The following is a 12,580-nucleotide window of genomic DNA, read 5'->3' as shown; positions in this document are numbered from 1 at the left end:
TTTTACTCAAGAATGCCATAGCTCAGATTAATCCATTTGCTAGGGCACACCTGGGTAAGTGAGAACTCTTTTCCACCATCCAGAAACCCTAGTCAATTGAATTTACAGCAGGTACGATAGGTAAAGTTACAGGAGCACAGCACCAATCTACCTCCGCCACTGCGAGGCTGAATCTAAGCACAACTGAACAGGAGGGGGAGAAAGACAAGGCAACCTGCTATTCCAAAAATAAAAAAGATAAATAGAAGCTTTATTTGGTGGGAAAAAATTGCCCTCTTGGTAGCTGACTGGAGTTACAATGCTACACCACTGATGGGGGAAATATGAATTTTGTATATTGAGGCACATGGACTGTGTGATAACAGGATAAATGACTGCCAAAGGGGAAAAATACAGAGTCGGTATCTGAACTCAAACACTGACTATAAGAGGTTGATTGCCCTCAGCACCTGAGCAGATTGGGCCTTTGCTAGAGCATGGGGGATGATTGCCTTCAGTGTGCTATTCATAAATCAGGAATTTGTAAAACTTATTTTGTGTGCTCTGCTCATGGTTTCAAAGTTAGTCATAAAGCAGTGTAACCACAGAGCAATTAAGTATACAACATTGTCGGTTTTGGTCACAAGTACCAACATTGTTTATTATGGAACACTGAAGTAGCACAGGTTTGTTTTGCCAGGACATTGCTAAGAACCTAGAGTTCAGGTAGCTTGGGTGCCTTGTTTGAACATTCTAGCCTTATCTCCCGTGTTTTTTGAATTTATAACACTTATGTCTAACATTCTTGAAAAGTAGTGCACTCATAATGCCATATTAGTCTGCAACCTTAATTTTTTTCTGTTGGGTGGGATATTCTCTAAGTGTTTTGGTGTTTTTTTTAATTGTCAAAAACTGCTGGAGAGGAGCCCTGTTTTTCTGAAAGTTCTAGGAAGTCCATAAGAAAATAGGCCCAACCTAGTACACCTTAGACAGTCAGGTGGAAAAAATGCTGCCTAGTCTGCTAGCCACAAAATCTTTTGCTGACCACGTTCACTGCAGACTTTCTAAGATCATTTGAGAACAAACAAACAAACAAACAAACAAACAAAGAAAAAAACCCTCCTGCAAATGTCTTCAGGGTCAGTGCTCTTCAGCACATCCTGGAGGGTACAGAGCTGTGTAGCTTCCAATGTTTTCGGTTCCTTATATATGTGGGACTTGTCGTCGGGTGAGCAGGAAGGGGGACAAAGCGGTTAGCACAAAGCTTGGAAGTGGATGCACGTCAGCAGCGTACAGAAGTAGCTATGCCAACGTCAAAAGGAAAATTCCAAAGTGAACAAGTCCTAAGTGATGTGAAAAACAAAACCTTGTAGATATAAATGTAGGAAAAAAGGAATACAACATTTCACTACATTAAACCAATTCACCACACTAAAGCAGAAAATTAAGATCATATGCACTTAGTTTCTTCCTATGCTAACTCTAAACACAATGGAATGTCTTCCTCAATGCAATACAAAAAAAAAACACCTCAAGACTTGATGAAATATTTCATGTTCAGCCAATTTTCCTAGAATCCAATGAGGAATATGTTCAATAGAAGGCTATATAGTGTTGATTCTAAACAAAATTAGTATTAAGATTATCAGGTGAGGCAGTCATTATATTGCTTTTGTTCCCATTCCAAAAAGAAAACCATTACAACAACAACAAAATAGCATCTGAAGCTTTCTGTGGATAAGAGTATCCTCTTACTGCTCTTGAAATTCAACCTTGCTCATGTTATAGTGACCTGCTGGCTATAAATGAGCAGATTATAATGAGTTTTCTATTAGAAACTCAAGGTACACACAGCTTAAATGAAAGTTAGTTTATTGCCATCATAAATCTCTAGAAGAGGAAAAAGAGATTTATATCACAAACTTTCCTTGAACAATTATGAAAGCGGCTGGCTGCCTTGAAAAGCTAGGAGACAATCACCAAATTATTAAATCTGACCTAAGTCTATTAATTAAAATAGTTGAACTATTAAGTGAGCATGGCCTATGTTTGCTACAAGAAGGTGGACTGATAGGTTAATCCAGTGGTTCATGATTGAACGCAGACTGACCAATTACAGAAATCATCCTTTATGGTCAGGGGTTCTTCAAGACAAGCTTTGAGGCAACAGAAAAGTATATTCCATTATGTTCTGGCAGTGAAACTTTGTTTCTGCACAAAATTGACATTAATACCACTGAGTCGCCAAAGAAGTGCTAACATCTAATCTCTCTTCTTGCAATTTCCACCTAGAATAGTCTTAATGTTATGTTAGAACTGATCAGTACTGATCGGAAGAGTAAAGCCTGAGCTATGCTACAAAGTTAGGTCGACATAAGCCACCTTGAATCCATGTAGTTGTGCATGTGTCTGCACCTAAATTTGTCTCCCACTGATGTAAGTGCCCCATTACACAGACATAGTAACATCACCTCCCCAAGCGGGAGGCTGACAGAGCACAAGCAGACACACTGTGTTATTGATGTCAACCTTAACAGTTCTCTAGCAGCTGTCCCACGATGCCCAACCCTGACTGCTCTGGCCTCAGTTGTGAGCTCCACTGCCCAGGGGTCACGTCATTCAGAATGCACCCCGCTGCTTGAAAGTCCAGCAAATTTTTGAAATGCCCTTTCCTACTTATCCAGTCTTGCAAGCACACCTAGTAGCTCACCACTGTTGTGAGCAACTGCCTAGCTGACCATGTGGCTACATGCTCTAGATACACTCCAGCTTGGAGTAGACAGGAAGTATTGGCTCTCCTGGGCCTATGGTGAGAAGAGGCTGTGCAAGCATAGCTACAGAAACGTCGACTTTTCCCCCTTCACTTCATAGATATTATGCAGGACACAGCAGGCAACTATAACCATCAAGATATTTTTCTCTCTGAGATTCAAATCTCTTGAATAAACAATGCCAGCATTCATTCAATCTACCAAAAGCATATTCAACTGTCATTCTGCACCTGCTGAGCTCTTCCTTGATGCTGCTGAGGTGGCCGGTGTACAGCTTCATAAGCCAGGGAAGCAAGGGGTAAGTTGGGTCCCTCAGTATCACTATTGGCATTTCAACACTGCCAATGATAATCCAGCGGTTGAGAAAGTAAGCCCTTGTTTGTAGCTTTCTGAACAGTCCTGTATTCTCAAAGATGCAAGCATCACTTGACTTCCCTGACCAGCCCATACTGATGTCGGTGAAGCATCCCTGGTGATCTACCAATGCTTGCATACCCACCGAAAAGAAACCCTGTTGATGTACTCTGTGGCAAGGTGCTCTGGTGCCAAAACGGGGATATGCATGCAGTCTATTGCTCCATTGCAGTTCAGGACCCACTACTACAAATGCATCTACTATGTCCTGTACATTGCCAAGAGTCACAGTCCTACATAGCAGAGGCAATTAATGGCCCTGCACACTTTCATGACAACAGCCCCCACTGTGGATTTTCCAGCTCCAAAATTATTTCCCACTAATTGGTAGCAATCTGGCATTGCAAGTTTCCACAGTGCAATCACCACTCGCTTCTCCACTGTCAGTGCAGCTCTCATTCTGGTGTCCCTGGGCCGGAGGTCTGGGACAAGCTAAGTGCACAGATCCAGGTATGTCGCCTTGCGCATCCAAAAGTTTTGCAGCCATTGCTCGTCATCTCAAGCCTGCATTACAATGCAGTCCCACCAGTCAGTGCTCGTTTCTCAGGCCCAGAAGCAGTGCTCCACCACCTGCAGCTGCTCCGTGACCATCAACAACAACCTTGAATTGGTTCTCACTAGGTTCCACAGCAATCTGTCCTCCGAAAAGTTGTCATGATTGCATTATTCTTGTGGCACTGGAAATACCAGAGAATCATGCGTCCTTGCTTGCAACGATTAGGACAATACTGCAGAGCTCGGCAGGCTCCATGCCTCTGTCAGACATGACAGAATGAGGAGAACCATGAGGGTTCATGGGATTTTGAAAAAAAGATGCCAAAATTATGGGATACAGATGACCTGGGATTAAGACAGTTGCATGCTGGGAAGTTAACCCCTTGCTCCCAGTAACGACTGTGCAACTTGTTTTGGCCGCACCATACTTTGCCAAAATTTCCCAAAAGACAGTGGCCGGTTGCACACTGGGATACCTACCCAAACTGCACTGCACTGTGCAGCAACACGAACGCTCTTGGTGAGCAAGCACAGCGCTGATGCAAGGACACAAACATGCACACACACAAGCAATATATGAACTGGGGCAGCTTTATGCCAAAGTAACTTGCATCAACAAAGTTTGTAGTGTAGACGTGGCCTAAGGTTTTCACATTTAGAAGACGACTACTGAAGAATGCTACAGAAATTACATGGAAATCTCTTAATATAAGCTCATTAAAATAATTCTTATTGAAACTGAAGAGTTCAGCATTTTGGTCTCCCCTGAGCACTTTCAAGGGATGCTCATAAATTTCTTACAGAAGACTGGGGTGTTTAGTATGATGTTGCCAAATATTAACTTTTATATTTTGATCTATAGCTTAATATGGAGAAATGCTACAGCACACCAATAATCCCTTATAGTTAAATGAGAAGGTAAATATCTTTAAAAGCATGATAACTAATGTCAGAAAATGGCACGCAAAGCAGGTCTTCCATTCCTGGCTTCTATATTATAGATGCGAGCAACCTTAAAGACCTAACTGAAGAACTGTTACGTTACCTTAGCCAATCGGCTCATCTGATCTTCAGAGAGAGTGCTACTGGTTCTCCCGGGAGTTTTGGTGGGCTCTGAGCCATCAGCTTCTACATTGGGCCAGACTTTCAAGTCATGCATTCCTTGACGAAACATACTATAAGAAAGATGTAGCATCACTTTCGTAAATTGAATACACCACAACCATCAGTATCCAAGTACAATGATAGTACTCCCACATTCCTTTTGCCAAAATTTCAGAATCACACTGCCATGCATTATTTAACTGAACTGCAAAGTGAATGGTAACTCATATCTTAGGTGGCCTTCATTTTCGGTGCCATGTACAGTTTAAAAATAAATGAAGAAGATTCCTGGTAAGTGAAAAAAATTGTCAATTCCCAAAGTCAATGGGTGGCACAGGTGTAAACTGAAGGCAGAACTTGGCCTTCGACTTTTATTACCAGTCACGATGCACGAGGCAGTAAGCATGCCGCCTGGTTTACAGATTATGCTGCTGCCTTTAAAGAGCAGGCACTTAGGAACAAATATCTTTTTTACTTGTAAACTGAACAAGTTTGCTCTGTCAGTAAAGACAAATATGGAACCCCTCAACGCCATTTGCACAATATGTTGTATGTAGTGTTGATGTAGCCATGTCAGTCCCAGGATATTAGAGACACAAGGTGTGTGAGGGAATATCTTTTATTAGATCAACTTCTGTTGGTGAGACACACAAATTTGGATCTTACACAAAGATCTTCTTCATGTTTGCCAGACCTTAAGAGCAGCTCTGAGCAAGCGGGAAAGCTTGTCTCTCCCACCCACAGAAGTTGGTGCAATAAAAGATATTACCTCATCCACCTGGTCTCTTTAATTTTCACATGACTTTTTAGACACGCACAGAATCCACGATGATGAGCGCAACACAGGCTAGCTAGACCACACACCAATGCACACCCAAAACCCTGACTCCTGGCGTACATGGGTTGACTCTGCATTTCAGCTGGGATTTTTAACAGACTCCTAAGGGAATTAGGTATAGAACTCCCACTGATTGTCAGTCACAATTGGATGTCTAGTTCCTTTACGCACCTTTGACGATTCCACTCTCCCTGGATTAGCTTTACCTTATACTAATACTGCATAGACAGGTATTTTTCATTACTTATCCTTTTAAACCAAAGACTAGTCCTAATTTTATGATAAACTCTGGTTGAGACAAGTGTACTGGTGCCTATCAATGTCATTACAACACTTACAGAGCACATGCCAGCCAAATGTTGATGATCTGTTCACACTTCAGGCTAAGCACATATTTCCATACCTATATAAACATGCAGTGCAGACTGTTGCTAATATATGAGCCTACTGGAGTCCATGATTTGAAGTGGTCTCAGCACTTGCCATTTTAAAACTTAAGAGCTTTCAGAACTTTCAGCCTAAAGCCTTGTCTCCTCTAGGGACTTTTGAACCAAAATAGCTACATCTTTGCAACACCCCAGGGCAGATCAGTTGCCTGAGTGTAAAGCAGGGCAAGTCACTTCTGTACAGGCACTGCTTTATACCATTGCAGCAATGTAGCTACATCAACGCATCACTCCCTAATATGACCATTGACTCTTATTACTGTGCACAAATGCAGTTCAAACTATTATTTTACGGTACCATGCAAGGAAAAGAAACATACCCATATTTTCCAAAGAGTGAGACTGTTGTTCCCCCTACCGGAACTGCTTTACCTGGCCCATACACATCCCAAATTGTCAGAGCCACTTGTGCATTACGGGGCAAGTCAGGATACTTCACAGGCAATTTTAGCCATTCATTCCAGCTGAGGAGAGAAACTCATCGTTAGTTATGAACTTCATATTTTAAATTGTTCTATTTTATACTCCCTACAGGTATTTTTCCCTAATATTTGAACTTTGAAGATATGGCTGAATATGTTCACTTGGGCTCTGGCCCAGTACACACTTACACACATGTGTAAGTGTTTGCAGGACCACAGCTGAAGAGAACATATTCAAAATTCATAACTGAACTCTGTTTATGGGAAACAAACAGCCTTGCAAAATTGTCATGAACATTTACAGGCCCGGACCAAAAAATAAAGTTAAATAAAACTAAAATAAAATGCAACTCAGCCACACTTAACCAACTGAATAGAAAAAAGGTACAAACACACACACTTTAGTCACACCTCAAAAATAGCTAATAATAATTATTATTGTTAGTCAAGTTACTTTAAATACCAGGGGTGCTTCTCTGAAAAATCAAAATTACAAAACACCATTTGTCACTCTTAAAAATTTTCTTAATAACTGATCATTACAAAGATAGCTTTATTTTACACATCCTAATATATCTGAAATATAGAATTTTTGGCTTCTCTAAACGGGTGAAAACTGTTTCACTGAAGGAGATATTTCAAGCAGAACACAAATGAGGATTTCTGCCCTTTTCCCCATTAGCAAATGGAAATTGCTTGGCTTGATGTAGTTTCCACTATGTAGTTATGATTTGCAAAGGAGATGCATTTCCTTTGTACCACAATGGGATATACTGCTTGGATTTCCTAGCAAATAAAATATGTATGCTACTTGTTATACCAAACAATCAAAGCACTGTTAACCTTGCCTTTGCTGAGATTTTACAGCCAGAAGGGCTCATTATGATATTCTATCCTAACTTCCTGCATATGCTGTTCCTCTGCCTGATCCCTCACCTCCTCACATTTTATTTGTTTTTCTCCGCTTGTTCTCTAGCCATATGTTAGGACTGTAAGCTCTTTGAGGTAAAGAGTATCTTTTGATTACATGGATGTACTGTATTCAGCACAATGGAGCTCTGACTGGAATTCCTAGGCACCAGAGTACAAATAATATTAACTGTATTAAGAATCAAGAATGTGAAGAAAACATCCCCAGACTATTGATTAAGAGTTTCTCTTTTATAATTTGTAAATTTTGGAAAAGCCACAGCATATATTAATGTAGTTCAATGTCCAAATACTTAAGATGTATATGAAATATAGTCACTCACTTCCATCTAGTGCTAAAAGCTTTGTAGGAAGTCCTAACTGGAAGAGCAAGAGGTTTCCCTTCTGCAAACACTTGGCAAGTTACATACAAATCAGAACAAGTCTCCTGGTATAATCCTGAGAACTTCAGCATAGGGTCTTCCAAAACAGCTTTGTAACTCTTCTGTTCTCTTTTCCCTTCCAGACTTCCTCTAAATTAAAAGAAAGAAAGAAACTGTCATATAATGCCAACTTCATTTTAAATAATAGATGTCCACAGAAAGAACTGGAGAGTGAATGGGATTTTTATTGACATTATTAAGCACAGAGGCTTGCTATCTTTGTCTTGCAATCATTAATTGTACTGGATTACTATTTTTCAGAGAGAAATGTCATCTAACTATGTGAGAAGGATTCAGAAATTCAGTGAAGTGGCATCAATGAATTTAGCCTATTTTTTAAAATAGATTATTTAATGTTATGTATGTTGCATGTTTGCAGAGAAAACAGTGAAGTTTCTTGCACTGACTAAAGTGGGGCATTTTGGGGCTCACAGCTGGAGCCCACCACCCACCCAGTCTGACAGCTAGAGCTGTGAGCCCCCATGCAGATTCAATTTCACAATAGGGAGCCTAGGAACAGTGCAATTCACATTCTTGTTAGTTTCACCGCTACCTCCCTTCATAGCAGCAGTATGGGATTCACAGCTGGAGCTGTAAAACAGACAAGAATGTCAATTTCCTTGCTGGTATACTCTCTGCTGTGAAATTCAGCCCCTAGGCTCACAACTCCAGCTGTCGCCCCTAGGCTGACAGCTGGGGGTGGGGGGACAGCTGCCAGCCCAGTGCCTGCTCATTTTCACAGCAAGGATCCTACTAGCTGTGAAACTGACATTCTTGTCAGTTTTAGCTGGCCCTGTGAGCCCCACATTGCTGCTCTGAGCCAGAGGCAGCCATGAAACTGACAAAAATGACAGCCAACAGCCAAGGGGAGTAAGGCAGTGTCGACAGGGACACTGCGTTGCCCTAACCACACTGACATAAGTGCTATGCCTCTCGTGGAGGTGGAGTTATTATGTTGGTGTAGCAGGCCACTCACTTCAGTGGAAGCAGCATTTTAGTGTAGACACTGACACAATTAGGTTGACGTAAGCTGCCTTACCTCGACCTAACTCTGTAGTGTAGACCAAGCCTAAGTTATGAACATACTTAAGTGTTCACAGCATCCAGGCCTGACTATCTATATCGAATCTGCAAAGTGGTATCAAACGAACAAGGTGAAGAAGCTGGGGGAGGGGGAGATTGTCTCCCCCTTCTAATATTAAGTCTTAATTGTAATACAAGCAAGTTATCCGGCATAATAGCATTAAGCCAATAATACACCTTTATCAGCTGACCTGTTCAGACAGCGCTTTTACCAGGTTAAGACCTAACCCCAAAGAAACGTTTCTCCGGTTTTCGGAAGGAAACCGGACAGTTTTGAGCCAGCGGCTAGTACCCAGCAGCGCCGGGACAACCAACCCTGCGGCAGCTGTGCGACCCTGAAGGTGACACTGAGCAGGCTGAGCATGACTGCCCCAGCTGAGAGACCCACAAGGCAAGGCCCTGGGGTTCCCAGCTCCACTGCAGGGGACACTGCGATCGGCCCAAAGCCAGGCCCAGCCCCCCTATGGATGAACAGAGAGCCCCCTTTGGAGATGCAGGACCATAGGCCAATTCCCCCCCCCCCCAGCTCCCTCCATTGCCCCGTCCCGACCCCGGCTGGGACAGGGCAAACCCCGGGCCCAGCTCTCCCCCCCACCCCGCACCCCTAGAGGGGAGCCCTAACCCAGCCGTTCCCCCACAGCCCCCACCGTCTCCAAGATGGGCTGCGCCCCCCTCCCTTCCTGAGGTTCCCCCCTCGCCCACCACCCCGCAAGGAAAGATCCCACCTCCCCCTCAGCCGGGTGTGGAGGGTGGCCCCGAGTCCTCCGCCGCCCCCCAGCGGGGGGGGGGGGGCGAGCGCTGCCCCCCCTCGCCCAGCCGCCCCCCCTCCTCACTCACATCTTCAGCTGCACGTTGATGTCCAGGTCGCAGCTATACACGTAATAGAACTTCTCGGCCTCCCCCATGGCGGCTCCAGAGGCTCCCCCCGCCCGCTGCAGCCGCCAGAGCCCTCAGTCAGTACCTCCAACCCCTAACCCCGGCGGCTCCGCCAATCCCAGCATGCTCCGCCGCCATCTTGCTTAAGGGGACGCCGGCGCCGCCGGCCGGAAGAGCTGCCGCAGCCCCCGCGTTAGTTCTTTACAAAGATGGCCGCCCCCAGGCAGCGCCATAACCAAGATGGCCGCGCCCACCAATGGCTTCGCTAAGATGGCTGCCCCTATGGGTTTGGAAAGCAAGATGGCGTCCTCCCTTGCCCCTACTGCTGACGCCAAGAAGGCCGTCTCCTTGCGCCTGCCCAGACTAGGTGGCTGCCCCCATAGTATTACAACCAAGGTGGCTGCTCCCTGTTGTGACCAGGGGTGCCACCTGTCCAGGTTTTCCCAGTCTTCCCTGCTATTGAGATGGCTGTCCTGGGAGATCGGCAGGGGGCTCAGTGCACACTCTGCTGTCTGCTTTGATGGGTTCATGACTGTCCCGAATGCCCTGGATTTTGTGCCCCAGCAGTGGCGGCTCTGCGGGTTCTGCCAGGTCACCCTGCCTGACTTGGGGGGGAGAGGCACGTCCCAAGCACCCTCAGTTTCTCCATTCCCCCCCCCCCCCCAGGGGATCCCCTCCATCTGGTTCTCCCCTTCTCTGTAGCCTGCCACATGCCCTTGGAAAGGGCTCCTGGCTGTGACTCTTGCCCCCATTCAAAATCAAAGGGGCTTCTGCCTTTGTCTCACATCTAGAGTTGCCACCTGCCCAGGTTTTCCCCTTTTTTGAGGTAGCTGTTATAGACTCACAGAATATCAGGGTTGGGATGGACCTCAGGAGATCACCTAGTCCAACCCCCTGCTCAAAGCAGGACCAATCCCCAATTTTTGCCCCAGATCCCTAAACGGTCCCCTCAAGAATTGAACTCACAACCCTGGGTTTGGCAGACCAGTGCTCAAACCACTGAGCTATCCCTGTCCTGGAAAGTCCATTAGGGGTCGGGTGACCAGACAGCAAGTGGAAACAATCGGGATGGGGGTGGCAGGTAATAGGTGCCTATATAAGAAAAAGCCCCCAAATCAGGACTGTCCCTATAAAATCAGGACATCTGGTCACCCTAATCAGGGGGCTCAGAACACACAGCTAGCTCTCTGGTTTTATGGGCTCAGGATCATCCCTGATATCCCTTTATATTCCTCAGAGGTGGCACTGCTACTCACAACACAGCCTGAACTCCACTGTGGGGAGGTTGTTCCCCATTGCAGCCCTCCCTCCAGAATTAATAGGTGGCAAGTGCCGATGCCCCTCCTCTATGGGTCATATAAGCAGTTATCTCCACCTGCTCATAATGATTATGCACATTTATTATTTGTACTGCAGTAGTGATTACAGACCCCAGTCAAAGACTGGGGTTCAATTGTGCTGGGTGCTGCAACACAGAACAAAAAGATGGCCCCGGTCCAGAGAGTTTACAATCTAAGTCTTAATTAAAAAGATGCTTGTGAATGCCACATAGCAGACTTGTGCTTTCTTCTTCAAACAAATGATTCTGCAAATACTTTTTTACGATATTTACTCACCTCTGTATTTATCCCCAAGCTCTGCCATTGACTTCCTGTTCCCTTGAGAAATAACTATCTCTTTGTATCTTATTTTTAAATCTGTAAAATGGGGATAATAGCATCTGCTATTTTAGAGCATGTTGTGAAGCTTAATTCGTTAATCAAATCCAAAACAGGTCAATAATGATCAATGGTTAATAATCAACATTCTTACCACTAGATGGTGTAAGGCGCACTGTCTGAAATGAGCTGACATTCTTAGTCTGTCTGTTACTGGAGTGGTTTCAGAGTAACAGCTGTGTTAGTCTCTATTCGCAAAAAGAAAAGGAGTACTTGTGGCACCTTAGAGACTAACCAATTTATTTGAGCATAAGCTTTCGTGAGCTAGAGCTCACTTCATCGGATGCATACTGTGGAAAGTACAGAAGATCTTTTTATACACACAAACCATGAAAAAATGGGTGTTTACCACTACAAAAAGTTTTCTCTCCTCCCACCCCACTCTCCTGCTGGTAATAGCTTATCTAAAGTGATCACTCTCCTTACAATGTGTATGATAATCAAGTTGGGCCATTTCCAGCACAAATCCAGGTTTTCTCCCCACTCCCCACAAACCCACTCTCCTGTTGGTAATAGTTTATCTAAAGTGATCACTCTCCTTACAATGTGTATGATAATCAAGGTGGGCCATTTCCAGCACAAATCCAGGGTTTAACAAAAACGTCGGGGGGGGGGGGGGAGGGGTAGGAAAAAACAAGGGGAAATAGGTTACCTTGCATAATGACTTAGCCACTCCCAGTCTCTATTCAAGCCTAAGTTAATTGTATCCAATTTGCAAATGAATTCCAATTCAACAGTCTCTCGCTGGAGTCTGGTTTTGAAGTTTTTCTGTTGTAATATCGCAACTTTCATGTCTGTAATCGCGTGACCAGAGAGATTGAAGTGTTCTCCGACTGGTTTATGAATGTTATAATTCTTGACATCTGATTTGTGTCCATTTATTCTTTTACGTAGAGACTGTCCAGTTTGACCAATGTACATGGCAGAGGGGCATTGCTGGCACATGATGGCATATATCACATTGGTGGATGTGCAGGTGAACGAGCCTCTGATAGTGTGGCTGATGTTATTAGGCCCTGTGATGGTGTCCCCCTGAATAGATATGTGGGCACAGTTGGCAACGGGCTTTGTTGCAAGGATAG

At 44.3% G+C, this 12,580-nt stretch overlaps 1 protein-coding gene across 1 annotated transcript in view; it reads right to left on the bottom strand.

Moving 5' to 3' along the window:
• PIK3C3 (phosphatidylinositol 3-kinase catalytic subunit type 3) overlaps positions 1–9,888 on the bottom strand; it is a 135,845-nt gene extending 125,957 nt beyond the window's left edge. The window contains exons 1-4 of the mRNA XM_074952302.1: positions 9,742–9,888; positions 7,723–7,911; positions 6,368–6,511; positions 4,705–4,834 (exon numbers count right to left, since the gene is read on the bottom strand). Of these exons, the coding sequence (XP_074808403.1) occupies positions 4,705–4,834; positions 6,368–6,511; positions 7,723–7,911; positions 9,742–9,809 (531 nt within the window). The 5' untranslated portion in view covers positions 9,810–9,888. The remainder of the gene's footprint in view (positions 1–4,704; positions 4,835–6,367; positions 6,512–7,722; positions 7,912–9,741) is intronic.
• Positions 9,889–12,580: the final 2,692 nt, after the last annotated feature.

The sequence above is a fragment of the Natator depressus genome, chromosome 5 (assembly GCF_965152275.1).
Source record: "Natator depressus isolate rNatDep1 chromosome 5, rNatDep2.hap1, whole genome shotgun sequence".
Taxonomy (NCBI): domain Eukaryota; kingdom Metazoa; phylum Chordata; order Testudines; family Cheloniidae; genus Natator; species Natator depressus.
Note: the sequence above shows the minus strand (reverse complement) of the source record. Positions and strands in the feature narration are given on the sequence as shown.